The sequence below is a fragment of the Periophthalmus magnuspinnatus genome, chromosome 9 (assembly GCF_009829125.3).
Source record: "Periophthalmus magnuspinnatus isolate fPerMag1 chromosome 9, fPerMag1.2.pri, whole genome shotgun sequence".
Lineage (NCBI taxonomy): Eukaryota > Metazoa > Chordata > Actinopteri > Gobiiformes > Gobiidae > Periophthalmus > Periophthalmus magnuspinnatus.
Window position 1 is genome coordinate 14335487 of NC_047134.1, and position 26001 is coordinate 14361487.

Genomic DNA, 26001 nt, shown 5'->3' on the forward strand with positions numbered 1-26001 from the left:
CTTTGATTATAGACAAAGTGGACAAAGACAGGCTGATATAGAATTTTTGTGGTAAATAGTTTTTGTCATGTCATTGTCACTAGCTTTCGAAATATACATTTGATAAAACAATGTTTAATGTGAGTGTGTCTTTTCTTATTAAGTCAGATGAAAAGAACAGTTGCTTTATTGTTTCAGATTGAAGAAATTCAGCTATATCAAGGGCACAACAACAGGCAACATACAATTTCATGTCTAGAACGCATTAATTCACACTGACATAATTCATCACTCAGGGGGGATATCCATTCCTCTGATGCCAGGCAGCTGCACATTCCAATAAAAGTGCATTATTATCCACCCATGTGGCGGTTATTGCACAGCATAAATTTCTACTGTAATTTCTATTTTTCCTTATTTTGGCCATTAGCATACTATAGCTCTTACAGCTATAACTCTTTCTTTGTCAGAAAATAAAATAAGAAATGTAGTCTATTTTAAATTTTGAGAACTGTTCATGCAAAATGATATAGACCCAGGTCATGACACAGTGAGTCCAGGCCTGGTCCCAGCAGGGCTGTGTATTGTTGCAGTTACAAGTCCATTCCACTGGCGTCAGTATTGAGTAAGATCTGACACAGGCGAAAGAACCAGGAAGTAACTCACTGTTATGTCGAGCAAAGGCAGCATTAGCTCTACTTTTCCATTAGCTTAATATCTGGAAGAGCAAAATCACTTTGAATTACTTACTTTCAAGGTAAGTAATAAATCACCACACATTTTATTCTGAATTCTGATTTCGATATTTCTGCAAGACTTTCAGGCCTTATCCAAATAACCTCTAACAAGTTAACAAGTAATAAAAAAGTATTTTTCTTTATTTATTTAAAGGTGACATTTCTGTTTTAAGGAGCGTCCAGTCCTTGTCTGTCTCCATGGTGATATTGTTATTGCTTTGCTTGGAATCTTGTCATGGAAAGTATGACATTAAACTCCTCCTGCATGTATTCATTTGACGCATGGATCCTGGGTGTGAGAAGACGAGAAATATTTGACCTGTAATTTGGCCTGGTGGTAGTATTTAATGCCATACCGTGGAATATTCCAACCACAGCCATTACAGCTACATGGAGACAAGCAGGTGGTGAACCCTCCACCAGAAAAGTTGCCTAGTGTAATTTTAAAAGAAGAACAATAAAGTGTTTTTATGAAGCGTTGAAATTAGATTACTTTACAGAAATGATCCAAAATAGTGTTGCCAATTGTGATAACTTTAATAACAGAATTCCATTTTACTTGTGAACACTGAAGTCAATGCCTCTGTATGGAGCCTCAAAGGAAGACCAGAGGAAAAAACTGTCCAGGCAGAAAGAGTCTCCAGGGTGGATGAACATCTCCAGCACTACTACAGATGAAGATGGCAGCGCTCTTTCCCTCACCCACCTTTGCCTTTTCAGTCTGGCTGACAACATGAATACCATATGGGTGAAAGATTACAGTGACAAGTACTTAGATCAGTATTTATTCAGACATATAATGGGACCATTCAATGTGCTTTGTAAGTACTATGTTTCACACATTTCACACTGTAGCTTGTTTTCTTTACACATATAAAACAAATATGTCTGGTTTGTACTGTATATTTTTTGTTTGTTGTTTATGGGTATAGGTGCTGAGCTTGTGGAGGATCTAATTAAGCTGTTGTGTATGAGAAAGAAATTATCCCGAGCAGCCCTTGATTTGCTGCTTGTTCCACAGTTACGTACACTCTCTCTTGCAAACTACCCAGGCCTGGTCACCACTCCTGTCTGTGCCCAGATCGCTGCACGTTGCCAGGTCAGTTACATAATAATTACATGCTCACATACTAACGCATGTCACATGAGATGAAGAAACTAGCAATTTTATTTTATTTTTTTGTCATTTGTTGTTCGGCTATTTACAACAGAAAATATAAAGGAAAAAACACACATAATTCTGATTTGTGATTACTGTCTATTAATAATGTGTGTAATAACATGTTGTATATTTGTCTAAGAATATGTTCCATATATTTTGCAGCTTCTTTCTTACCTGGATTTCTCTGGAGCACAGCAGCTGTCCTCAAAAGTCCTCTCACAGACTTTTTTTTCTTTGCCCAAACTGCGCTCACTCTCTCTGGCTGGAACGACCACTGATAAAACTGTTCTTAGAGCTATTGTCCAAAACCTCTCCCTGCTGTGCCACTTGGACATATCCCAGTGTCATTTGATCTCCCCTGCTGATCTTCTTCTTCTTGGAGGAGGTGCACTATGTCTGTCTTCTCAAACAAGCTGTCCTTCAACATCAGCTTCATGCAATAACTTGTCATCAGACATTTCTACTGTTCCTCCTCTACCTCTCGTCAGCCTGCTGGCTTTAGATATTGGTTTTGAAGAACAAAATGGTGATGCTGTAGCAGTAGCAGCATACCTTCTTCTTACATTGTCAGGCTTAGAAAAACTAGCCATTGAAGGTATTGCACAGGCATGCAAACTGATTTTGCATGGTGACTTTGATCAGACAGATATGTTCTCAGCCACATATGAGGTCCCTTCTTTGAAGGAAGTTTGGAAACAGTGGACACAAAGACTGGCTAGAGTTGAATACGATAACAACAACAAAGCAAAGGAAATGGAAGAAAATTGCAGTGGAAGCGAGAATGAAAGTTGTTTTATGCAAGGCAAAAATGATTTAACACTGAGGCTGAGGGATGTCCAGATATTGTCTTGTGAGTCTTTGGGTAGTCTTGGCTTTTTGTGCCCAGCAATTAGCAGTATATCCATCAATGCTGATTATCCTAACACCATACACACTGATGAAGTGACACATTTAACTAAAGCTCTTGAGGGTTTCTCAGGCCAGTTAAAAAGACTGTCTTTACAATATTCAGACTTTTTGCAGAATCTGGTCGACACTGTGTGTGTTGTAGGTTCTTCTTTGCTCTCACTCACTCTGGAAGGACTAAAACAACCCCCTCGTCTTATTCTTCTCTGCTGACTGTCCTTCAGGCTTGTCCTAGGATAAGAGAATTGTCTATCTCACTTGAACCTTGTCATCCGTCTTTTTCACTTGAATATCCTATTAACCACCAAATAGATTGGAGTAGGGTACATCTACCGGACCTTCGCAGGCTAACACTACGGTATGAATTAATTTATACTATGTTTATTACTTACTCTTTTATCCTTCCATCTATCTTATTCCGCTTATCCTTGTCTGGGTCGTGGGGGCAACACTCTAAACAGGGACTCTCAGACCTGGTGATGCCGAGAAGCTGCGACACACCTGTCCTGCCGGTACTTGTCAGCTGACTCAGGAGTCCCACAAGTCAACATGGCTCTGATAGGACTCATTTTTCATGCTATTTACCCCCCTAGTGAGGTGGCATTCCATGTCCCCCTTTTGACTACCACTCAGATCTCTTTGCACCGGTCCCTTATGAATCCTCCTGCAGGTGGTCCATGTGAGGATGATCCATGCTGCTCCTACGGGCTGCGCCTAGCCGGGCCCCGTGGGGGAAGGCTTAGCCACTAGATGCTCACCCTTGAGCACTCATCCCAGGCCTGGCTCCGGGGTGGGTCCCCAGTGGCGCCCTGGTGACGCCGATCCAGGCTACATAACTTAAGCTCCCGAAAACATACAGTAGCTCCTGATTTACCACGTTAAGGTGGCGGCTCAAAGAGGGGACTTACTTACTATTTTATATTCTTTTTAAAATATAAATTTACAACACCCCATATCAAACTCATGGGGATTGTTAATTAGAGCTTTACAATAAAAAAGGTTGAATATGTGCATTTTCTCATATTTCTCATAGATTTAATTTATTATTTGATTTATTGATTACATTGTATTTATTTTGCAGGTTCTCGTACGAGCACAGCCAAATGAAACCTCACATCACACAGAACTTGTTTCTTGAGACAATAATTGCTTGTCTCTTGGCACGCTCATCCCTCCTTCAAAAGGTTTCATTGATCTCCTTGCCTTGTCCTCTGAACTGTATTTTTCAAGAAGTGTTGCACCGAGCAGACGTGAACCAATCTGACTCCTTTCCTCTAAGATGTCTGCAACACCTCGACCTACAAAGAACTGATATAAAGATGGAAACTGTAAATAACTTAATTCTTCAGTGCAAGAGACTGAAGTTTGTGAACATCAGTTTCTGCTGGAATATCTGTCTCTCTGAGTGGACAGACAGAGTGAGGTCTGGCAGTGTAGAAGTTGCATGGATGTAGGGACGACAAATAATGGCAAGTAATAACTACAAAGAAACCTTTACTCTTTGGTACAGTTTATTATGGTTTGGCAGTTATACAATAAACAATGTCTTCATCGCAAATTCAGCAAAGAAACCAAAATTCAAAGTATATACCTGTTAACAATAATAAATACAATATATTAGCACTGTCAAGTCTCCTCTTTTGTTTGAAATCTGTCATTTATAGTCTTAAGTACTTCAATGGCAGGAGAGGCATCACACAGTAGGTGCCAATGGCTGAGCTAGATATTATTGCTGTGACAATTGTGGTGGCCATCTTGTGATTGTAGGATCATATAATGATAGTTGTCCTAATAATGCAGGGAACTCCACCTTTCGCAGTCAGTAGTTTTTTTTCTCTGAATTATAAAAAATAATATTCATCCTATTGGGTTTCAGATGCTATCACAACATTCAATAAACTATAATAAACTATAGTGCATACAGGTGGGGATTGCTAATGTATTGTTAAAAGGCATTTTTGTTAGCCTAATATAATAAGTTAATAGTTCCAAGCACTAAAGCATCAGGCAAACGGTGAAGAGCTCTAGGTGCCCAAACAGAGTGGCATGCACAGGGGTCACCAAGGTCATTAAATGAACAATATGCTAAATAAATAAATAATAATAATAATAATAATTTAACAAGATGTTTGTGTAATCCCTCAGTTGTCCAGGTCTGATCCATCGCAAACAACAAAAAACAAACATTTATAAACTATTGAGAAACAACCATATTATCCAAAAAATGTATTGGTGTGGTTGAACATGGTCATGGAAATTTGATAAAGCAAGCATACAAAACAGTAAAACCAATAAACTCAATTTAAAGACAATTGCAATAAAAAAAAATCTCTCCGTGTCAGTTTGCATGAGCGCTTGATTAGAATATTACAGTCAAAACATGGCTGCTGTAACTGGTTGTACGCTACCATGAAGGTCTCTCTAGTTTTATTATACCACATTGGATGGCGTCGCTGCTGCGGTGTTGGGCGCATGGATCTAATAAGGCGTACTTCCCGGGTGGGGCGGTGTTACATGTACGCAATTCACGTACCACTGCGGCCCATCCAAATGAAAAACCAAACGCACCAGTGTGAAAGGTATCCACTACGTCACACGACATAAACCTGCCACATACTCGCTTTAGCCAGCGGTTAGCATCCCGTGGCCGACAAAATGACAAATTGATTGTGTAACAGTGGATATCCTGTTTGATTTGTAAGTATATTAGTGGATACAAATATGTACTTTGTCGTGTTGTTTGATTGGAGTTAATAAACTTCCGTTGCAGCTGTTTTGTAAGACGAAACATAGACATACTTAGCTAAGCATACCTTCCATGTTCACTGCGTTTTAGCAAAAGCATTCATTCGATAATGGACCCAGGTCCCAGTGGGTCGTTGTTGATGGATAAATAATGTATAAACCAGGGGCGTACTCTCTCAATTATTCCATCTGGTGGTTGACTGATACACCATGTCCTCTGATAAAACTGTCAAACACACCACATCCTCCACAGCTTTTATTACTGCATGTATTGTCAATATGTAAAATAGTTATTGTTTTATTTTCAGAAAATGAATGTAAGCTGTAGAAATATTGTGGGGTGGATGAAACAAGCTCTGCCCCTTTGCCCCTTCATAACAATGGCAATATAATCAGAGACAATCATCAACATGGGAAGGTGGGTGTTCTTCATGATTGGGTTGACATAATGCTTAACAGTAACAATGCACTACTAATTTAATGTTTGACTTGAATTTGACAGGATAAGTTTCTCATGCCTTTTCCCAGCGTCATGGCATTTCAGTCTGTCATCACAAGTTCTTCCACGGCTCATGGTTCCTTCATTCAGGCAGTGGATACTTGTAGGTCTCATTTGTGGTCTCATAGGGCTACTGTACATGCTGCTTGCATCTGGAAAGGGTCCTGTTATCTGGTTCACTAAAGAAAATCACTTTCACAGGTATATTGCTACTTCTCATTATTACTGTCTCTACTAGACCTTTTAGAAAGAAAACAGTTGCATATTTCCTGATGTAACGGAGGTACAGTTGTACAAACAAAAAAAATATTTCCATAGTCTGGGCGTAAATTAACAAACATTAAGGGCATAATTGCCATTCCTAATCTCTGTAATTTCTTAAAGGCATTTGGCAAGGGTGACTGATATTGATGCAACTGACACAAGCAACCCAAATCTGAATTATGGTCTGGTGGTGGACTGTGGCAGCAGTGGCTCCAGAATATTTGTGTATTGTTGGCCCAGACACAATGGAAACCCCCACGAGCTGCTAGACATTCGACAAATGAGAGATGAGCACCGAAAACTAGTGGTCATGAAGATAAAACCAGGTGATTATTTTGGAATTAACTTGTAAATATTCAGGTGATATTTTTTTTGCAATGTCTCAGAATTGTGCTGAAAATAGATATAAATATCTCATCTTAGATTCAAATTCTACACAAAACATGTATAAAGTGTAGTGCAGAAATATCACCTTAAACTTTTGTTATACTCTTCATCAGCTCCTTTTCTTATTACACTCAATGTATTCAATATTGTAGTATTTTCATATCTCTGCTTTACTTGTTATGTTTTACTTCAGTATTTGTTTATTTTTTCAGGCATCTCCGAACTGGCCAAAACACCTGAAAAAGCTAGTGATCACATCAAGCCGCTGTTAAACTTTGCTGCCCAACACATTCCTAAAAATAAGCACAAAGAAACACCATTATACATTTTGTGTACAGCTGGAATGAGAATACTTCCTGAAAGGTATGTCTCATTGTCAATGAAAATATCTTAATTTTTAGTAAGAGTCCCAAAAAGTGTTGTTGATTAATCTGTTTTTCTTATTGAAACTTAGCCAACAAGAAGCCCTTCTTGAGGATTTGCGAACAGATATTCCAGTAGACTTTAATTTCCTTTTCTCTGATTCCTATGTAGAAGTCATCTCTGGAAAACAAGAAGGCAAGTTTTTGAACAGTTTGTACATTAAATAGCCGTGACTACTGAAATCATGACTATTCATTACATATCCTAATGATATAGGTGTTTATGCATGGATTGGCATCAACTTTGTCTTGGGAAGGTTTAATCATGCACACAATGGTAAGGTTTTATCGCAATAAACTTAATTTTTTTTTTTTTTTTTTTTTATAAAAAAGCAAAACATTTTTTTTCTATCATATTTTAGAAGGGGAAGCTGTAGTTGAGGTAAACGTCCCGGGTGGTGACCAGCAGGAGGCGTTGGTGAGGAAAAGGACTGCTGGTGTCTTGGACATGGGTGGTGTATCCACACAAATCGCATATGAAGTGCCCAAAACTGTAAGCTTTGCCTCTCCACAGCAGGTTATTATCCACCAATTCTGTTTTGGTTTTTTTCACTCACCATTTGTTCTTTTCCCTCTCCAACCTCTGTCACGTCCTGATTAAAACATATCAGACATTTTTGTCCTGTGGAGATGAACTCCTCTCTATTCACCACTGTGAGATTGCTGCATGACTTAACAAAAATAAAGTTGGGCAACTAGAATTGTAGATATTAGACACCCAATAAGGGTCTTATGTGTTTATTAGTATATATATATTTTTTAATTATAACTGTTACCTTCATTTGTAACTGTATTTTTTGTTCATGTTGATTTCTGACATACCTTGAAAGCCTGGTATTTCACTCTGTAATGCTATTCCATTAACATTATGGTGTATTTGAAGGAGGAAGTTGCCAAAAACCTACTGGCTGAATTCAACTTGGGATGTGATGCACACCGCACAGAGCATGTTTATCGAGTTTATGTCTCCACCTTCTTGGGTTTTGGTGGCAATGCAGCTCGTCAAAGATATGAGGAGAACATAATCAGAAATACTATCTCCCGTAACAAGTAAGACATTATTTATTATTTATTAATTTTGTTATCTAGCTGATTACAATGTGTTACTCAGTTTGGCCTCTTTGATCAGGCTTTTAGGCGAGCATTTTGGTGAAACAGTGGACTCTCCCTTTCTCGACCCTTGTCTACCCACTGACATGGAGGATACCATTGGGTCCTCAACACAGAAGTTCTTTGTAAGAGGAACAGGGAACTTTGATGAGTGCAGACAGCTCCTCCAGCCATACCTAAACCGTACCAACGAGACTCAAACATCTCTGAGTGGCATCTATCAGCCCACCATCGACTTTAACAACAGCCAGTTTTATGGCTTCTCAGAATTCTACTATTGTACAGAGGATGTGCTGCGAATGGGTGGCGATTATAATGCTACCAAGTATATACAGGCTGCCAAGGTATAAATGTTTAAGTGCAAGCTGTTTTAATATTGAATCATAATTTGTTATATTAGATGTTTACTTTTTCAGAATTATTGTGCCACACAGTGGAAAACGCTGAAAGAGCGCTTTGATGCTGGTTTGTATGCCTCACATGCTGATTTTCATAGACTAAAGTAAGTTGCTTGAATATAAACTTTTTTTATTCTAAAATCATGGACAAGGACATATGGACATCTGTTTTATCTTTCTAGATATCAGTGCTTTAAGTCTGCATGGATGTACGAGGTTTTGCACACAGGCTTCTCTTTTCCAAACAATTATCAAAACCTCAAGACTGCCCTTTTAGTTGATGATAAAGAAGTGCAATGGACTTTAGGAGCAATACTTTACCGAACGAGGTTTCTGCCTTTGAGGTAAGATTAGACTATACATGACATGTTTTGCCACTAGCAGGGTTTCCACATGTCCTGGAAATTTTGGAAAACCTGGAAAATAATTGCACTGTTTTCCAAACATGGAACACACATGGAAAATGAGAAAAAGGCTAGATGTTCTGGAAGATATATATTTTATCCTTAAAATGTCTTTACACTTTGCTTTGCTGGTTTACCTTGTGTACGAATTGTGCTATACAAATAAACTTGCCTTTATTGAATATCAAATGAATAGACTTTTACTGTCACCTATTAGAGCAGTTGGGTATTTTAAAAACCTAAAATCCACCAAAATACAGAAAATTCAAGCCAAGTGTGGGAACCCTGACTAGAAGTGCAACAGTGTTTTGATTTTAGGACTCTACTTTTAGATAACTTAATGAATAGAACTGCTTTTGACAATACAACATAACATTTTTGGGATACAACAGTAATACTAGTTAAGTCTTAACAAATGACTGGACTAACTATAAGTCATCTACCCTGCTATATCGCACTAAGTATATGCCCTTGTTTCTGTTTAGGGATATCCAACAGGAAAGCCTTAAAGGATTACACTCACACTGGCGACACAGTTTTTCTTTTGTCAACAACCACTACTTATTTCTGGCATGTTTCTTCATTGTGTTGCTTTCGATTATACTGTACTTACTGCGACTTAGACGAATACACCGGCGTACAGCTCAGCATTGCAGCCCCTCTACCTCACTGTGGCTGGAAGCAGGCCTTGGATCACCCACGCTGCCTATTAACCTCTAAATGTTGTAGAGCGTAAAGCTTGGACAGTTTGTTTTTTTTGTTTTTTGGTCTCGACTCTCATCTGCTTGTTGGGCAAGCTTTTAAAATCAACCTACCATACGTGCTGGATTGTGATGTTTGAAAGATTATGGTCACAACTAAAGGAAAGTTGCTGACATCTCTGGCATAACTGAGCCAATGTTTTAAGTTATAATACATTATTTCTGAATCATTTTAAATTTGTGCCATTAGACAGTGTGGCAGAATTTAGATTTGATCTGTTTGTAGTTTGAATGTTGTTGTTTTTTCATAACTTCACAGTGAACCTTTGAAGTCTTTAATTTATCTGTATGGTACTTGCCTTTTGTTTATTGCATGATTGTGTGCTTTTATTATTGCAAAATGCAGTAATATGTCACATTTTATACAAACAACATATGCAATGCAATTTTGTTGTGAAGGACTTTTGCAGTTCTCTACACTGCACCTATATATATATATATATATATATATATATATATTATATATATATAGTTTTATGTTGAAATTGTGAGTCACTCTACTTGTGCAATATACTGTACTGTATGTCTTGTCACTGTCAAAAGTCTTTGGAGATGAGTTTTGGGAGGCTTCATTTCTAGAAGCCATTGTATCACTGGCAATGACTGAGACTTATTAAGAATTCAAATCATGGAGTTTATTTATGTGACTTGTTTGCACAGAATGTACAATAAATGACTTTCCTGTTTCTCTTCTGTTGTTTATTAGTCTGTAGTGTTTTCCAATGTTATGTCATTCGTTGAATTTAAGAGACACTCCCTTTGTCGATGACATTGCATATTTCCTATTAGATGCTATTGCGCACGTACTAAAATGCATTTATTGATACATCCAATATAGCCTAAGGTGAAACGGTTGTGTATTAGTCAAGGTATTACGTTAAAATAGTTTTGCATACGTTTTATCCTTGTTTGTTCAGCACTAGAGACAGCACAGGCCTACACCATGGCCTACACAGACAAGGTCACATACATAGTTATTTTCCGATTTCCGTATCAATTTTTTAACCTGTCGGCTCTAACTAAATTGGATAAAAGTATTAAACAATTACTAGTGATGTTAGAAACCATACACTTCGTTGTCGGGGGTTTGCGCAATTCATGCGTAAATGTAAAGAAACTCCATTCAAGAAGTTCCAAGCCTACGAGTTTGATGGTTCTTGTTGAGTGAGAACTTTTGATTGGCTGATTTGTGCTAAGGACACGCCCACTCTGTAAGTATCGGCAACGTGATTGGTCAAGAGCTGATAGGACACGCCTGTGCAGTGACGTAGTTGGGCGCAGGGACCGCCGCAGCCTGTAGTGATGATGTTGTGGATATGCATGCCGATGAGACCTCTCCCAGAGTTATCTAAAACATAAAATCATCTGTCAAGGGGTCACCACGCATGGAGTTAAGCTCAGAGCGAGTGGTGGCAACACTTGAAATGTCGCAGGTAAAAAGCCAAGACCACGGGGCTTTTAACAGTGATGTGGACTACGAGAGCCTGCCACCTCATGTTCCTGTGACGATACACATGACAGCGGGAGCCGTGGCTGGTATTCTGGAGCACACCGTGATGTACCCCGTGGACTCTGTCAAGGTAACGCGCTCAGCAGCAACAACATTGTCCTCTAGAGTCAGTTTTTAGTCAAGCTACAAAGCATAGCTAACCTGTTTGGCTCAGACATGTTTGGAGCTATAACAGGAAACCACTGAAGCTGCCCATCCTTGGTTAGCTCCAGTGTTAGCCAATTTACGCACGGCAGCACGCTCACTGCTCCTGCCACTGCTGCTGATCAGGTTAGTTAGTTTAGTTTGTTAAAAGGAGAAACGTAATTGTAACACTGAGCAAGCGAAATTTCACTCACTTTGAACAACTCTGGTTAGCTTTCTCTACTGCCAGTACTTAACTGAGGTAGCCTAGAATTGTTTTTTCCTAAAATCTGCTATATTTTTAAAGGCAAAATTACAAAATCCATGTTAATCTTTCAGTTTGTGATCATGAAAAGTAAGTTGGAGTGAACTTGTTTATGAAGGTGAAGTGTTGGAGTCTGGAGCCTATACACAGACTGTACTCAGGCTGTCATTCACCTCTAATGCCCTGTGTGGAAAATGCAAAAGTGTTACAGTTGTGCTTCAATAATTGGTTTAGACATAATAACACGTCAACACTGTATTTAACCAAGTGACACATTGTCTTGTTCAATAGATAAAGCAATTGGATTAGTCAGGGAGTTGTTAGATTTATATTTTGGGTGGTCTTATCAGTCTTCTGCACATTTGGAGTCCGCCTCAATAAGTGGGTGTGGATATGTATACACCTTACTGTAAAATAAAGATGCTCACACTCAAAAGACACAAGTATTCTCAAGTTCATTCACAATGAACCTCTATCTGCTAATGTTTACTCACTAGACATGGGCTCACCTGTGATGTGGGGCTTTATTTGGCTGAGCTCACAGAAATACATTTTTGTATAGAGCTTAATCACATCTTGTGGGCCCAATATTGCCTCTTGTCTCACCCCACTCCTTCAAATTAAAAGAGCATTTATTATTTTTACTTTAGGAAAGAAGTTTGAGGAAAAAATAGTGCTTTTGTTTATGTTTCATTACAGTGGACTTTCCCAGTGGGTTGTTTACTGGTTTAGTAACATAAAATACAGATGGAAATCATTTTCATTGACATGCATGGCCCCCAAAAAACTAAAAAGTACATTAGATCAGAAAAAAAACATGAAAGCGAACTCAAACCTCTGACCCGCTGCAATAACACCCTCCTGTAGCAGGTTTGAGAGCCCTCAGTGTCACAGAAATGTGTCTCTGTTTCGGAAAACGGTGCAGTTGATTTCAATCAATCAGTTGTCCTCCCCAAGTGATCACGTTAGGTCTTCATCACCAAAAACTGATAATACATCCAACGTTAAATACCCTTTTTCTGTTTAAGACACGGATGCAGAGCCTGCAGCCGGATCCAAACGCACAGTACAGAAGTGTGTATGAAGCACTGAAACGCATCATCAAGACTGAGGGCATCTTCAGACCTTTTCGGGGGCTCAACATCACCATGCTGGGAGCTGGACCAGCACATGCTTTGTACTTTGCCTGCTACGAACGAGTCAAACGTCCTTTAAGTGATGTCATTCAGAACGGGCGCAACAGTCATTTAGCAAATGGTCTGAAATTCTGCATCTTATTGTGCTTCAGTGTTGTTTATATGTTAACCTAGAATAATCCTTGTGGATCCACAACAGTTTTTATCTCCTGCCCTTTTAAATCATGTACATGTTCAAACCATCTCAATCTAGTCTGTTTTTGTTTCACACTTTGCAGCTTCCTGCGCTCACTGCAAATCATTATTCCATATACAGACTAACACAGTAGATTATTGTCTGGCTTTGTCAGTTTTGCTGTGCATCACCAGAGCTAAGAGGCTCAGTGTTCTGTGATGAGTCACTTGTACCTCCTCTTTCTTCAGCTTACCTTTGTCCCTCAGCTCTCATACAGTCCCTCCACCATGCTCACCTGACTCTGCTTTCGTAACCCGTATCTCATGTTCAGGCTCATCTCATGTGCTTTCCATGTAAAATTATGCAGCTAACCTTGGCCTTCTGCACCTCTCCTTCAGTGCCACTGCACCACTGTATCACTGAAACCAGACAGTGCTCACAAATAGTCACCCCTGTGCACTTGGCATAGCTTCCTCTACTCATTTTTATAACTTTGCTGTATGTCTCATAAACCTATCCCTCTGTAGGTGCCACATATCTGTTGTGTTTAAACCATGTAGTGAAATAATAACTTTTTTAATTGTGCTTATTGATACACCACTTTTCACAGGTATAGCGGGTAGTGTGGCCACAGTTCTCCATGATGCTATAATGAATCCGGCTGAAGGTAAATATTTTTTTGAAAATAATTAAATTCCTAGTCATCTTATCAATTATTACAAAATGACATTTTACCTTTTGTGTTTGTTTAGTGGTGAAGCAGAGAATGCAGATGTATAATTCTCCTTACCGGGGCCTTTGGGACTGTGTCCGGACTATCACCCGGACAGAAGGGATTGGGGCCTTCTACCGCAGCTACAGCACTCAATTGACCATGAACATCCCCTTTCAGGCAGTCCACTTCATCACATATGAGCTAATGCAGGAGCAGCTGAACCCCGACAGACTGTACCATCCAGGCTCTCACATAGTGTCCGGCGCAGCAGCAGGGGCCGTCTCAGCTGCAGTGACCACTCCTTTAGACGTGTGTAAAACATTGCTCAACACTCAGGAGAACGTGGCACTCAACTCCATGAACATTAGTGGGCACTTGTCAGGCATGGCTAATGCCTTTAGGACAGTGTACAGGGTTGGGGGCACGGCAGCCTTCTTTAAAGGGGTCCAAGCAAGAGTTATATATCAGATGCCCTCGACAGCCATCGCCTGGTCTGTGTACGAGTTCTTTAAATACTTCTTAACAAAGCAGCACCTGGAGGAAGACTAGGTCCCTTTCAGGAGGAATTATCTTTTGAAAGAAGGAAAGACCATTCTCACCCTGTGGTGGAGGTGTGTTACAATGGCTCTCTGTAGTTCACAACTGAAATTCTTTGTGTGGCTCAACCAACTTTATGCAACATCGAAAATGTCAAAAAGATGAAAGCCACCTTGTTCCTCTTTTGACTAAATACATTATATTGACACAGTTTCACTGTTTGGTTAAAACTGGAGCAGGTTGACAAATGTTTATATTTCCTTTTGTGGAATGTTTTATTTATTTTGTTATTTTTATGTTTTAAGAATTCTGTTTGCTTGTTTGATTTCATTGTGTATTTATGATGGACTTTGAGAGCACATTCCAGTGTGTTCCCAGAGTTTTTAAACTTTTCCATCAGCCACAGAGGTGGGTTTGCCTTAATGTTGAGAATCCTGTTGTAATACATTGTCTGCACTGATGCTCAAGGGCAGGTTCCCCTAATTGACCCACTCAAACTACAGTGCTTTTGATGGAGTCACAACAACACCTGTTGCATTATAATGACGTTTCTGATTGTATTAACTCTGCTTGGCAAGTTAAGTGGGTTCACATACTACATTGACTATATAAAAAGTACTTTGTTTTTAATGTTGTGCACCTTAGTTCATTCAGTCACTTCCAGGATTTCATCCCTCACTGGGTTTTGAGGACATTCCTGTGTATATTTGTGTTATTCAGAAGAAAATAAATCTATTTATTTACAAGAATAGAGTTTATACCAATACCAGAGATTTTGCACCAAATACACAATATTAATATTCTATGCATCATCAATTTACTCTTCTCAAAAACTTGTACATTTTGTCTATTTTGATCTGTTAGAATTTAAAAAATATTTTTGTAACATCTCAAGGCCTGAGTAGTTCATAATCATTAGATTTTCACTATGTTGGAGAAATATTTTACCTGCTTTGATTATAAAGTTTCTGGCTATAACAAAAACTTTTTAATGATTCCTTTCTTATGGTTTTTCTTTTTTATATAATTTTTTATACATAAATCACTTGGTCTTGCTGTTGCTTCTGAATAGTTAATGTGTATGCATATACAATGGTGTGTGTTGATTTTATTTGATAATGAAGTTATGTCTGCTCAGACGAAACATGATGAATGTGAATCAAAATGTCTATCAGCCTACCGCTAGAAACGCACAAGTTTGAGCTCACTTTTAAAAGTGCCATACCGTGTACAGTAATGCAATACCTATTGTAAATAACTTCTACAGTTTGTGACACTGGCGATAAATAAACATGAAGGTGCATACAGTTATGGTATGTCAGGTATGTCATTATTTATGTAGGAGTGAGATTCGGCCACTAGAGGGCTTCACTGTCACTTTGAGTTTGTTTTCATCTGTCCTGTTTTGTTTTGTTGCCTATTCGAATCGATATTCTATATAAATTAATGATTAATTTAAAAATCATTCTGAGACTAAAACTATTAGTTTGTAGCAAAATTATGAATTCACCAATAGCCTGTGATTAATCATGGCCCGACACCGCGACGAGTCTGGAGCAAAGGTCAGAAGCGACGGACCCGGGACGAAAGGCCTCACTAAGGGTTAAATCGTACTCTCAGAAGATGTTTTATAAGCTCAAAGTTGGCTTTTGTTGTTGTAATTTAATTATTTTAATTATCCTTTGCATATATACATATATGTGTGTGTATATGTATGTATATGTATATGTATATATATGTATGTATATGTATATATATATATATATATATAAAAACATGTCCATTGCAAAAAAATAAAAAATAAATAAAAAAAACTATATATATATATATATATATATATATGTGTGTGTTTTTTTATTGATTGATTGATTTATTTATTTATTTGCAATGGACCGCCTTGATAAGATAACTGCAGCTCCAATATAGGTTGGTGAGTGGGTAAGGTAGGACACACACTATATTGTACGCTTTTTTAATCCATGCAGAACTTCAGATCAAAACAGACCACAGGGGATTTGTTTTAGTTGAGCAAAGTTTGATTTTAGTGTAAAGAAAAAAGCCATATAATAAACAGGCTTATTTATTATTACGTTGATGTTTTGATTTCTGACTACTAAAACGACTCAATAACACAACAACATCATTACAAAACCCTTAATCTTTATTCTTTATTCCCATTAGCTTCCACCAAGTGGTTGCTAGTCTTCCTGGGATCCATAAAAACGTCACTCACTGCCTCTGTTCCACTGAATTTAACATGTTCTTATCTGTTCATGTGCATATTTCCTGCTTTTTGTTCAGTTGTATATATGAAGATGCCAAAAGTGGTACTACAAGTTGAAATGGTACATCATGAGGACTCATTTAGACTGATTTGATTGTAAGATGGAGACTAAACTTTTTCAAACCTGCTTTGGGACACGTACACTGATGGTATAACACAACTGTCCTACGATGTTTAGTTTTAGCCCTTCTCCACCTAAAGCATGTTTATCTGAGACAAACAGACCCTCAGCCCTTGTTCTCTTTTCTTGTCATGTTTTAATCTCAAGTTAAACGTCTTGGTTCATGTTGATGACATGGATAAGAAGAAGACTGGACAAGCATAAAACCCTTGTTTAACATTTCCAAATATGATGCAGTATTGTGTATCTGTTGATGTAAAACGATATATACAGTTGGAAAGATGGTAACATGGAAGCTCAAATTACACTATAGAAATAAGTTTATGAGAAAACTCCACACATCTTATCTGTCCCTGTGAAATTGTCAGCTAGTCATGGCATATTGAGTCAGTGACAAAGGCAGTCTTTATGGTTTGCTTTGGTTTTCTCTGTTATCTGTTTGGAGATCTAGATGTTTTTCAAAGCATCGTTGACCACCTTGAAGAACAGTACCGGGGCTCCAGACTACACCATACTTATTGCAGAAATACTTCTTGTTTTCTACCTGATATTTTTTAAGATGAGCAGGTTTTAAATGGAAACCTACTTAGACAAATCATTTTTAAATGTTCAGGAATGTACTAACAATAACAATTTAACACCATTTCAAAATGGGACAGAATATTACATTTCTGGTTGTTGTTTAACAGAAGTGTCAAACTAATCTGGACTTATTTAAGTGCTGTTAGTGAATGGATTCCTCTTGAATTTTTACATCATATTTTATTTAGTCCATATCCTTGTTTAGATGCAACTGATGCTGATAAAGTGAAACGGCAGATAAGGAAATACAAGTGGAGGTTATTTTTGGTTTGCTGTACTATGTGACGATACTGTGTTTAGGTTGGCGGAAGTGCAGGTATTACAATACTAAGTACAATAACTGTGCCTTTTGTAACCTTAAGCCTCTCCTTTATCTGATGAGCCTGACTGTGTATGGCAGAGAGACACTGTCAGATTCATACAGCCGTCAAAACAGATGTTATCAGAGCCCTCTTCATGTCTAATTACCTCTTTGTCCTAAATCCATAAAATCAGTAGAGCAGCTGCTTTTACATAAGGCATCTATTTATTTGTGGAGGTGTTGGCCACTTTATCCCTTTATTTCTTTGTGTTTATTGTTTCAGTGAAATGCGTCAGATATATAATAGAAGTAAGGTTGTCTCTTCAGTCTAGGTTTTGTCCTGATTTACCAGTATAATCTTTCAGCCTGGCCCTGAAGACTTCTATGAGTGAACCCGGTGACCAGCCTCAGTCAAATGTCCGTTTAAAACATAATGTAGTGGAAAGATAAAGCAAAGGATGTATGCATACTTTATTTTACATTTACAGGGTTCTCCTACACACAACATACACACTTCCAACAGTGTGACTCTCGCTAAAGAACTGGTTCAGTTACTATAAGATTAGACACTGCTCGGTCTTCACTGTGGCATTTAAGTGTCTAATGAGTCACAACCCTCAAAAACCAAATCATATCTATCTAATCACATACAAAACTCTTCAAAGAATTTCAATCATTCTGCTGCCTACATTTTGAGTGTGCTTTCTGAAATCTTATCAACCATATCTTTGTTTAGCGCACTATGGGGAAAAATGTTGCATTGAAGAAGTATTTAAAATCTGCAGTACTCTGTTTGGTTTTTTGTGTTTTTTTTTTTTTTGTTTTTTTTTACAATATTTATACAGAATAATTTAAAAATTGAATAACTATACATACATATAAATATACATGGATTATTATCTTGTGCTTAAAACCTTTGAAGGGTTTCTGTTAAGTCACCGTAAAATAATATAATTGTTGTACCACTGGATAACAATTAATTTCTTAATTTCTACAATAATGTTAGGCCCCACATGGAACCATAGTCCCAAGGATATGGACTGCACTGGTAGGTTTTACAGAAAGATGTGAGCAAAGTAGCTCTCACAAAATTGTCTCTTTGAACCATCTCGTCCACTTTAAACATTTCTCTTGAAAACTCAGTTTGCTGCTTGCGTTTGGTCTTGTACCTGCGGTTCTGAAACCAGATTTTTACCTGGGTCTCAGTCAGTCTCAGGGCACTGGCTAAGTGAGCCCTCTCCGGGGCAGATAGGTATTTCTGATGGTGGAACTTCTTTTCCAGCTCCATCACCTGAAGGTGAGTGAACGCTGCTCTAGAGCGCTTCTGTCTGCCATCGGGACAGGGGCCGGAGGACTCAGAGGAGCTGGCACAGGGGACATCCATAGAGTCTGTAAAAAGGTTAACACAGATTAAAAACTCACATATCACTTTTATCAGAGCTGTCTATAAAATAGTGTTAAGTTAGGTTAAATAAGAATGTTTGAGTACATCTTAATTCATCCTAAAATATCACCCGTGTTGTGTAGGGACTCACCTGTCTGCATGTCACTGGTGCTGTCTGAGTTACACTCTTCTGATATCCGCTCCTCTGCCCACTCTGAACATGTCTCTGTCTTCGGAAAGCACCATTTGTTTTTGAGTTCTGTGTGGTCCTTGAAAGCTAGAATGTCTTCTATGAGAAAAGAAGTCAAAGGTTTAACTTGAGCAGACATCTCCAGGTCTAATCCACGGAGTGCCCTGAGTGCTGCAGGCTGCTGTGTCTCTGCTCAAACCAGCACAGTCTGATTTTATACAAGTGAAGGGGCGGGACAGTCACTGACGGTGGAGGAGGTGGACACAGTGACAACTTTTACTTTAGCAGCTTGTATTTATTTTCATTTATTGGATTTGCTCAGACATTAAAATGTAATATTACACATTTGAACATGGTGAGGGTGAGTAGTCAGACACGGCTCTCTGATGGACACTGCCTTTGTCCAGAGTCTGTTTATGTGCTGTTCTTCATCGTTCACATTGAGCATGTTTAATTGTTTATTCTAGGACTCTGTTACAGAGTTTGACTGATCCCACGGTGATGTGGGGAATGTTGAGAGCTTTCAATAATGAGTGTGAGTATAAAGTGTCATTGCCATCACCACAGTTACTGGTATATTGTTTTTGCAAAACAAATATATTAACATTTGTGTTTATTTATTTATTCTTTTCTTTTACTCTTTCAGCAGGAATTTCACCACCTAAACACTGTTTAGTAACAAGTCCAGCCCAAAGCCACAATAATACACAGACCGGGTGCACATTAGCATCATCCTGAAATTGTAAGTGTGAACACTGGTAATGTCTACTGAATATTTTGAATATCATATTTAATGTGTTATTACTATATAAGATACTATATATATATATATATATATATATATATATATATATATATATATATATATATATATATATATATATATATATATATATATATATATATATATATATATATATATATATATAAACATGATAAATAATGTCTTTCTGTTCTCCACCTCCCTCCTTTCTTTAAATACCTTGCAGGCTCTCTTCAGACATTAGCTGCTGTCTTGTCAACACAGCATTTAGATTATCAGAGTGATATGGCTCACCTGGCTGTGACTGTCTGTACCACTGTCTACTATTTTAAATCTTAACTAATATAAATAAGTATTTCAGGCCTTTGTTATATTTTATTTTAAACAAATTCATACAATAGCAACAAATCTAAAAAGCTCATTTAATTCATTACTGTTGAAGAGTCACTTTGTGTGGCATTGTGCTGTTAATGCTCTGACCTTTTAGCCCAGGAAGGTATTTGTCAACGTGTGATTTGTGTCAGTAATGTTCCTCTGTGTTGCTGCTCAAATAGTTGCAGTGCTATCAATTGTCTCTTGTTTTTCTGTCATAACAATGTCCAACCAGAGATTGTTCAGAAGATTGTTGGACTTAGATCTCGCTGCATCTTTTGACTTGGTTATTACACAATGTTTCACACCTGTGCATGTCTTGTACAATACGAGAGTGGGCCTATTGTGATAGTTGTCAGTAAAACTAGTTCCACTACTTTTTATAATATATTTTCATTCACCAATTTTCCTTGTGAACAAAATAAAGAATTACAGCAAAACTGTGAAAAATGAAAAAGCCTAAAAATTCTTAAAAAGCCTTAAAAAATAAACATGAAGACACATTTTAAAATACGTTATATATACGTGTGTGTGTGTGTGTGTGTGGGGGTGTGTGTGTGGGGGTGTGGGTGTGTGTGTGTGTGGGGGTGTGTGTGTGTGTGTGTGTGTGTGTGTGTGTGTGTAACTATTTACAGTATATATTCTATACTTTACAGTAACAGTTTATACTTTAAGTCCCCACAAAATAACGAGAATGATTGATAAACTATAAGGCAGCTTTTTATACCCAAAGGCGTGTTATTATAAAATCCTATCCCAGTATATGATATAATGTTGTTGTTGAACATCTTCCCCTCTCTATAAACTCGTCCGCATGTGTCACATAGTTGGATGTTGGTCTGTGGCCAGTATCACTCTCATGGTGATGTATAAACTGTTTCTCTTTATCACATCTCCTGGTCGTGTCGTCTCCTCTCGGTCTACACTGTGTCTTATCTGGACGTCACGCTCCTCAGTCCGCGCCTCGGGAAACCTGCCTCACCTCGAAATCATAATACAGCCTCTGGAAATTTAAAAAGGCAGATCAAGCAAAGATTCGTCTATGTGGGACATTTAGATTGTAGAAGATAGACTTAGTGTTTTGTATGAGATGTATCAGTGGGTTATTCGTGACTGACAGGTTGGACGGGTCTGTTTGATTGAAAGGTGAAGGGAACAAGTTAGAGAGCCGCTCAGTCTGCGCTTTTGTTTACTAAGCAAAGTTGGGACAGAACAGCTCCTCAGCCTTATCTGCAGATTAGTGAATAGGACAATAATGAGGTGGGTTTGATAGGGCAGTCTTACTGTTCAGCTGTCCATTAACGCCGTTTGATGGATCGGATAAACATCTGTCACAGTCAAAACGTTTGTGTTGTTGTTTAATTAACCACATTATTTCTTCTGCAATGTGTTTTTCTGCATGACTATACTTTTCCACTCACAAAGGCAGTGGGATGACTGCATTACACACAGATCACCCTCGAAGAAACAAGGTGTATTATTATTATTATTATTATTATTATTATTATTATTATTATTATTATTATTATTATTATTATTATTATTATGAGGCTGATTTAAAATAAATAGATTATTCAGGCCAGTTTTAATAGGCAGGTTATGTCTGGTATGAGAGTAACTGTAAGAAGTGCAAGTCCTTTTACTTTGGTTTACATTCAGACATTACGTTCGCCTTAACGTTTGCTAAACCTTGTGCTATTTATGGGCATATAGTAAAGCTAACCAATTTGTAAAATGTGCCTTTAAATTTCTGTCATAAAGTAGCTTATTTGGATGACAAAGTTCAGCTTTTGCAGATTGCAAGATTGGAACAAAGAACAGAGGTAGCCTAAAATGGAGATAGTTGTTCAATGTTTAATTGCAATGTTTAAAAAGTGTAAAAAAATAAAATAAAATACATAGGCCTATGTACAGTCAGCTTTGATGTGTTCAGATATGAGCGGACATCACCAGCCGCTCACGCTGTGCAAGTGTCTGTGGCTGCTCATGGGCCCTTCGGAGTTCACCGTCTCTGAAATGTGTCCGTGCGTCCCGGGGCCTGGCGCCGTCAGAGCGCCTGAGCACTGTGGCACACTGTGGTAAGTGTAACCGTAAAAGCTGCCGTTCCCGTAATGCATTAAAGAGTTATAATGACCCAGAGCCATGTTAAACGCTGTGGAGTGGGATCCATCGTTGCACAGCTTCCCGTCCCTCACGAGTACCGGCACGGCCACTCTTTTCGGTGCGCTGGAGAAACCCGCCAGCTCCAGAGACTGGTCCTGGCGCTGGCGCTTGCATTTGTACCTCCGGTTCTGGAACCATATCTTGACTTGTGTGGACGTGAGTTTGAGCACTTGTGCCAGCTGCTCGCGCTCTGAGGCGGACAGGTAGCGCTGGTGTCTGAAGCGCCGCTCGAGCTCAGACACCTGGACCTGAGAGAAGAGCACGCGCGGTTTCCTGCGCGCGCGACCTTTGCTTTTCAGCGTCTCATCAACGTCCGGGGAATTGTTCTGAGAATTTACATCTGTACAAACATAAAAAAAAATATTCAGGGCTGCACAAAGACCAGATGAGTCTAATTCATGTTATGCGCCTGTGACAGCCCTTTATACTTTAACGTACAAAGCAAGTTTTACGCATCCCAACTTTTATCTGATGCTACCTGTCTTTTAACACTTAGCGTCTTATAAAGACAAAAAATGAGTTAAATATTATTGGCTACAAGTAGCTACATATTTAATTCACTTAATATTGTTTGTTTTCTTTTGCTACAGGCTGAAACAGTTGTCCACACATTTGCCTCAAATTGCTCTTATTGTTTGTTCGTGTAAATGTCCCATTAATGGGTGTATGCTATTTGAAAAAAAAAAGAAGCAAAAACTAGCAAAAATAAATGCTCGAATTTCTTACCAAACTTCAGTGTGACGTCCTGCTCTGATATTTTTTGGGAGGGTGTGTTTTCACACATCTCCATCGGACACGGCCTTGGCTGCAACTCGTAAAAATCTTTGGGCGAGGTGCGATACACGTGATGGTTTATTGGAACGACTTGGTCTGTCATTAGAAGCTCATTTTCAAAATCTTGTTGTAAATTTAAAATATCCTTTACAGAAAAAGGTGTCGAGATTGTTGCGCCGGAATACATCCCTGTCACCAGAGAATTACGGGTTTCGGCCTTTACGCACGCCGTGGATGAGAGGTGCTGCGCGCTGGGCTGTCCACTGACTGAGTGCTGTCAGGGTTTGTTAAGTGTGGAATCAGGGGTCCAAGAGAACAGGGTTATCTGTCACCCTCCTTCAACAATACGAGCCAACACCCAGTGCACAGCGCCTTCTCATCTTTCAAGATCAGCAAGATCAGCTCTCCCAGTACGAACTCATCTCCACTACAGCCACTGTTCATATCAACATCATTCTAACAATAATACAACTGGCCTAATGTTGCCCATGCTTTGATCAGGGTTGATCCTGCGTTTTAAACCAACAAACCCAAACAAGGCTAAAATATGAACTGACATTCACTCAATAAGCCAATAATTATGATAGCTTATTTTAATGTACGCTACTAAACCGTTTAAAGGGCTTATGTCCAGCTTGAGCAAGGTCTTATGTCCAGTTTCAGCATGTGCTGGGCGCCAGGTCAGCTCAGTAAAGCCTTTTAATCAGCGCGCTGCTCCTCGGGGGTTGAGTGATCTTCGGTGATGTTGAACAGCTTTACCATCAACATTGTTTTCCAGACTCATTATTAGTGTTAGAGGCCACAACAAACAGTAACATTACACCTGATGTTGTGGAAGTGGAGAGGCCGCGGCGCCAGGCGGTAATGCATGACTGAGGCCGAGACGCGCGTGGGTCCGAGCACAGGAACAAGGCCAGACACGGGCTGTGCCCCAGCCCGCGCACGAAGACCTACAGGCCTGAAGAACATCGACTTCTAATGGGACATGTTTGTCTGACAGCTGCGGATTTAATATTCAGAATATTCTTACAACTACTACAGCCTAAATAAACATTATGGAACTATAACTGAACTACTGCCCCATATTGTACACGGGAAACAAGAACTTTATTGCAGACCTAACATATGTCAGATTATTCTCATCAGCCAAAGAATCATTCCAGTTACTCAGTGAAACAGCGCGTATCAGTGATCATCTCAAAAGTTAAAAAAGTACATTTTCGCTTAAAATTAAAAACTGTGCGTGTTACAGTAAAATGTTTTGTTTTTTTTAGCTTCTTCCAAGAAAAAGCTTTTAATTATGTGTTTCCTCAGATAATTGTATATAGCCAATCTAGCCAAAATATAGCCAAAATCTAGGTTCATCTCAATAACTCAGAACACAACCATCACATCTCTGCAGTGTAGAGTCAATAGAAGTAAATCCAAACTTTTAAAAACACGATGCTCACCAATTGTCACTTAGTGTCAAACAAACTCACCGCATAGTCTGCAGTCACAGACCTTGAAACCTGAACTTCAAACGAGGAGGGAAATGGAGGCCTGGAGAACAGTTTGACACCTTGGGGGATTGTGGGTGTCTAGTTTGATGGCTAAATTACTTCATCATCATCATCAGTGTTCAGAGAGTGCTCATGGCGATGCCCTGTGTATTTTACCTCCTCCTGCATGTATTGTCCAAACTTATGCCTTTCCTTCCTCCATTTGTTGCTCAGCTGTAATTTAAGACACTTGCTAAGTTAAGTTTGCCACAAAATACCCCTAATTCATCATGCATGAAAATAGATGGGTGATGGCTCCTGAAAGAGGAGAAAGAGGGACATCGCAGCATATGTAACTAAACCTGCCTCTGGCCAATACTGTAATATGTACATCAGACTGAGAGGGACAATGACAATCTCATCAGCAGAAGTGGACCATTTTTCACCTTTTTGTCATTGCATATGCACACCAACCTCTCAGAATATAGATAGATATTTACAATCAGTATGAGTCTTTTGTTTTGTATTGTCCTTTTCATTCTTAACAGATTTATACTAGTTTTCCATTCAACCCTTACTTGAAATGGTTCATTATGAGTTCGATTTTTTTTTCTACAGTCTAAAAATAGCATACAGGCTGTGCATTTCATTACATTACAAAGAATAGTCCGTTTGTTTTTATGGTGCCACCACTAGATGTCTCTACACCACTATGAAAACTCAAAAGGCATCACTGGCACTCACACACTCCACAAGGAAAATGACGACTATTCTTTATTACCTCTTCATGGCCATCTTTCCTGTGCATATTTAGCCAGTTTTTCTGAAATTCTCACTGGGTCTGCTGATAATTGCTCATATAAATACCCTGTAAAGGCTCCCTATACATCCAGCTAAGGTCCTGCAGTGAACTATGCCTTGACAATGCAGTTAGATGCAGGCCTGACACTTAGAGATAATTACTGAGAGAGATTCATTTCAAGACATATGAGGCTTCTTTGGTATAACCAGAAACTGCTGTATTTAATCTCTTTCATGCTGTGTCTGTGCCACTCTGTTCAGCAAAAATTTGATGTAATTTTCTTGAGCTGTCCTTGGGTATTTCCCCACAGAAATGAGGGGAGAGTGAATGCTGGTAGGATTGGATCTAATCTCTCAATGTGCTTCATACCCCATTTCACTGCACATCTAATTTGTCACACTGCTGATGAATATGCCACAAGTTTGATTCAGAAGAGGAAGAATGTAATGAGTAAATTAGCCGTACCACACTAACCATAATGCATTGTTCATTTGTCCCACTGATCATATGTGTGCAGTGCTGAATATGTTATGAACAGGCTGTGTCATA

The 26001-nt window shown here is 38.7% G+C and overlaps 5 protein-coding genes across 6 annotated transcripts; 3 read left to right on the forward strand and 2 right to left on the reverse strand.

Annotated features, from left to right (window-relative positions):
- Nucleotides 1-616: 616 nt before the first annotated feature.
- Nucleotides 617-4356, forward strand: si:ch211-214j8.12 (uncharacterized protein LOC100000539 homolog). The gene is given in 6 exon segments (XM_033971932.2): nucleotides 617-736; nucleotides 1291-1537; nucleotides 1649-1815; nucleotides 2041-2967; nucleotides 2970-3142; nucleotides 3866-4356. Coding segments are annotated over 5 exon segments (1884 nt in total). The 5' UTR covers nucleotides 617-736; nucleotides 1291-1293; the 3' UTR covers nucleotides 4239-4356.
- A 989-nt stretch (nucleotides 4357-5345) lies between these two features.
- entpd4 (ectonucleoside triphosphate diphosphohydrolase 4) lies at nucleotides 5346-9975 on the forward strand. 2 transcript variants are annotated; one of them, XM_033971933.2, is made up of 13 exons: nucleotides 5346-5481; nucleotides 5838-5947; nucleotides 6032-6229; nucleotides 6413-6618; nucleotides 6892-7042; nucleotides 7134-7237; nucleotides 7319-7378; nucleotides 7464-7594; nucleotides 7985-8151; nucleotides 8231-8555; nucleotides 8628-8713; nucleotides 8792-8953; nucleotides 9499-9975. In XM_033971933.2, the coding sequence occupies exons 2-13, from the start codon at nucleotides 5940-5942 to the stop codon at nucleotides 9731-9733; spliced, it is 1833 nt and encodes a 610-aa protein (XP_033827824.1). In that variant the 5' UTR covers nucleotides 5346-5481; nucleotides 5838-5939; the 3' UTR covers nucleotides 9734-9975. The 2 variants fall into 2 exon arrangements, with proteins under 2 accessions (XP_033827824.1, XP_055080180.1); XM_055224205.1 differs by having other exon boundaries at nucleotides 5347-5481; nucleotides 7464-7618.
- Nucleotides 9976-11036: 1061 nt separating this feature from the next.
- On the forward strand, nucleotides 11037-15550 carry slc25a37 (solute carrier family 25 member 37). Its single transcript, XM_033971935.2, has 4 exons — nucleotides 11037-11354; nucleotides 12701-12929; nucleotides 13594-13650; nucleotides 13736-15550. The coding sequence occupies exons 1-4, from the start codon at nucleotides 11160-11162 to the stop codon at nucleotides 14245-14247; spliced, it is 993 nt and encodes a 330-aa protein (XP_033827826.1). The 5' UTR covers nucleotides 11037-11159; the 3' UTR covers nucleotides 14248-15550.
- A 2935-nt stretch (nucleotides 15551-18485) lies between these two features.
- On the reverse strand, nucleotides 18486-19265 carry nkx3-1 (NK3 homeobox 1). The gene is made up of 2 exons (XM_033972507.2): nucleotides 19059-19265; nucleotides 18486-18912 (listed from the first exon to the last, which is right to left on the reverse strand). Exons 1-2 carry the CDS (start codon nucleotides 19234-19236, stop codon nucleotides 18515-18517), a joined length of 576 nt encoding a protein of 191 aa, XP_033828398.2. The 5' UTR covers nucleotides 19237-19265; the 3' UTR covers nucleotides 18486-18514.
- A 2913-nt stretch (nucleotides 19266-22178) lies between these two features.
- On the reverse strand, nucleotides 22179-23356 carry nkx2.7 (NK2 transcription factor related 7). The gene is made up of 2 exons (XM_033972508.2): nucleotides 23122-23356; nucleotides 22179-22735 (listed from the first exon to the last, which is right to left on the reverse strand). Exons 1-2 carry the CDS (start codon nucleotides 23354-23356, stop codon nucleotides 22179-22181), a joined length of 792 nt encoding a protein of 263 aa, XP_033828399.2.
- Nucleotides 23357-26001: the final 2645 nt, after the last annotated feature.

Excerpts from the sequence above, each read along its gene's own strand:
- entpd4 (XM_055224205.1), top strand. Across the intron at positions 6,230-6,412 it reads AAAGAAAATCACTTTCACAG|GCATTTGGCAAGGGTGACTG; the intron begins GTATATTGCTAC and ends AATTTCTTAAAG. Across the intron at positions 8,954-9,498 it reads ACGAGGTTTCTGCCTTTGAG|GGATATCCAACAGGAAAGCC; the intron begins GTAAGATTAGAC and ends GTTTCTGTTTAG.
- slc25a37 (XM_033971935.2), top strand. The coding sequence starts at position 11,160 with ATGGAGTTAAGCTCAGAGCGAGTGGTGGCAACACTTGAAATGTCGCAG. Across the intron at positions 11,355-12,700 it reads ACCCCGTGGACTCTGTCAAG|ACACGGATGCAGAGCCTGCA; the intron begins GTAACGCGCTCA and ends TTTCTGTTTAAG. Across the intron at positions 13,651-13,735 it reads TATAATGAATCCGGCTGAAG|TGGTGAAGCAGAGAATGCAG; the intron begins GTAAATATTTTT and ends GTGTTTGTTTAG.
- nkx2.7 (XM_033972508.2), bottom strand. The coding sequence starts at position 23,356 with ATGTATTCCGGCGCAACAATCTCGACACCTTTTTCTGTAAAGGATATT. Across the intron at positions 22,736-23,121 it reads GGACGTCACACTGAAGTTTG|ATGTAAATTCTCAGAACAAT; the intron begins GTAAGAAATTCG and ends ATGTTTGTACAG.
- nkx3-1 (XM_033972507.2), bottom strand. The coding sequence starts at position 19,236 with ATGTCTGCTCAAGTTAAACCTTTGACTTCTTTTCTCATAGAAGACATT. Across the intron at positions 18,913-19,058 it reads CACCAGTGACATGCAGACAG|ACTCTATGGATGTCCCCTGT; the intron begins GTGAGTCCCTAC and ends ACCTTTTTACAG.